Source organism: Punica granatum, unplaced genomic scaffold (assembly GCF_007655135.1).
Source record: "Punica granatum isolate Tunisia-2019 unplaced genomic scaffold, ASM765513v2 Contig00059, whole genome shotgun sequence".
NCBI lineage: Eukaryota > Viridiplantae > Streptophyta > Magnoliopsida > Myrtales > Lythraceae > Punica > Punica granatum.
Window position 1 is genome coordinate 7460 of NW_022204063.1, and position 1450 is coordinate 8909.

A 1450-nucleotide genomic window follows, 5' to 3' on the forward strand; every position below is an offset into this window, starting at 1 on the left:
CCGTCAGACTATCTTGAAATGAGGGGATGACGAATTCCTCGTAATCCCAGTATTGTAGCATCTTTCCTCGGTAATGGCGGAGATGATGTCGCGGATTCGTCATGCCTTCGTAAGTCCTGAACTCCGGGATCTTAACCTTTGAGGGTAGCCGCATGCCTGGGAAGAGGCTACAATCGCCATAGCTTGCGTTGGGGCGAGACTCATTTGCTTGCAAGGCTCGTATTGTCTCCTCCATTCTCTTCAATCTATGCTCCTGCTCGGTGTCAGCCTCGGGGAAAAAGTGCGTTGGTGAAGCGAACTGAACCACGTGAGTCGGGGTGCCCCGATTCGAGAAAGGTGATATTTATGGGAGGCGGCGCTTGGTAGGGAAGGCTAGTGTGGGGTTGTTGAGAAGTGTAGGGAGGAGGTTCTGTGACTTGAAAATGCGCTGGAGCAGGTGCGCTTGATGCCGGGAAAACCATTGGCGGAAGGACGGTATAGATTGCGGCTGGGGCCGGCATGGAGACGGGTGGTGGCACAGACAGGGCCTGATCCGGAGTTAGGAATGCCGCCGGTGGAAGAGGGACGGCTGTGGGGGCCGGTGGCAGCGGAAAGGGGATGACTAACGGGTGAACAGTGGGCATGTGAGTTGTTGGTGGGGCAGGAGCATCAGTGCTTTCTGGAGCTTGAGTCGGCGGAATCCAAGATGTTGGGTTGACCGTTAGCCCTTGTCCTGAAGGAGGTGTGGAGCTCGAGGATGCACGGTTCGGTCCTCTGAGTAGGGCAAACAGTTCGGCCATGTTGGTGGTCATGTTGGCAGCTAGTTGGTTAATTGTGCCCTCAAGTGCCGCGATGCGAGCATGGTCGTCGGAGGTGGAAGATGTCGGCGAGACTTGTGGAAGGGGTGCCCCTGAAGACGTTGGTGGTGGGAGATGTATCGAGGGAGCGCCCGAATACGCCGATGGTATGCCCGCGGGAGTTGGAGGTGGCGAAGCATGTGTCGGGGGCTGCTGAGAATGAGCTGGGACCGGTGGATTGACTTCCTCGGAGATATCAATTCGGTTCTCTTCCGTCATCCTAACACGTTGACGAGTCGAGTAACGGTGCGACGCCAGTTGCGATTACCTGGATTCCAAGAGTATGTGAGCGTGATATCGACACTTTCGAAAGGATAAGTGTAGAACAATAAATAAAAGAACATGATGTATGAGATCCATGAGTATCAAAATACTAATTTCATCACATTGGTTTGATTCGAGTTCCATAGTTTTATAAAAAACAGCGTACGAAAGAAAAGGAACATAAACGTAAGCCGACATCCCTTTGCGCTCGGTAGCCTGCTGAGAGTGGCGTAGGTCCGAGCGAGGGCAAAAACGAATGCGTCTGCTAATCCTAGGGATGGGGGACTGATAGGGTTGAGCCGGACTCCGAGCATGAGGACAAGTTGCATATTTCTACCGGACCGGTCACC

The 1450-nt window shown here is 53.6% G+C and overlaps 1 protein-coding gene across 1 annotated transcript; it reads right to left on the minus strand.

The window, feature by feature from the left end:
- Positions 1 to 263: 263 nt before the first annotated feature.
- Positions 264 to 1055, minus strand: LOC116189991 (vegetative cell wall protein gp1-like). Its single transcript, XM_031519657.1, has one exon. The coding sequence runs from the start codon at positions 1053 to 1055 to the stop codon at positions 264 to 266; it is 792 nt and encodes a 263-aa protein (XP_031375517.1).
- Between the last annotated feature and the right edge of the window lie 395 nt (positions 1056 to 1450).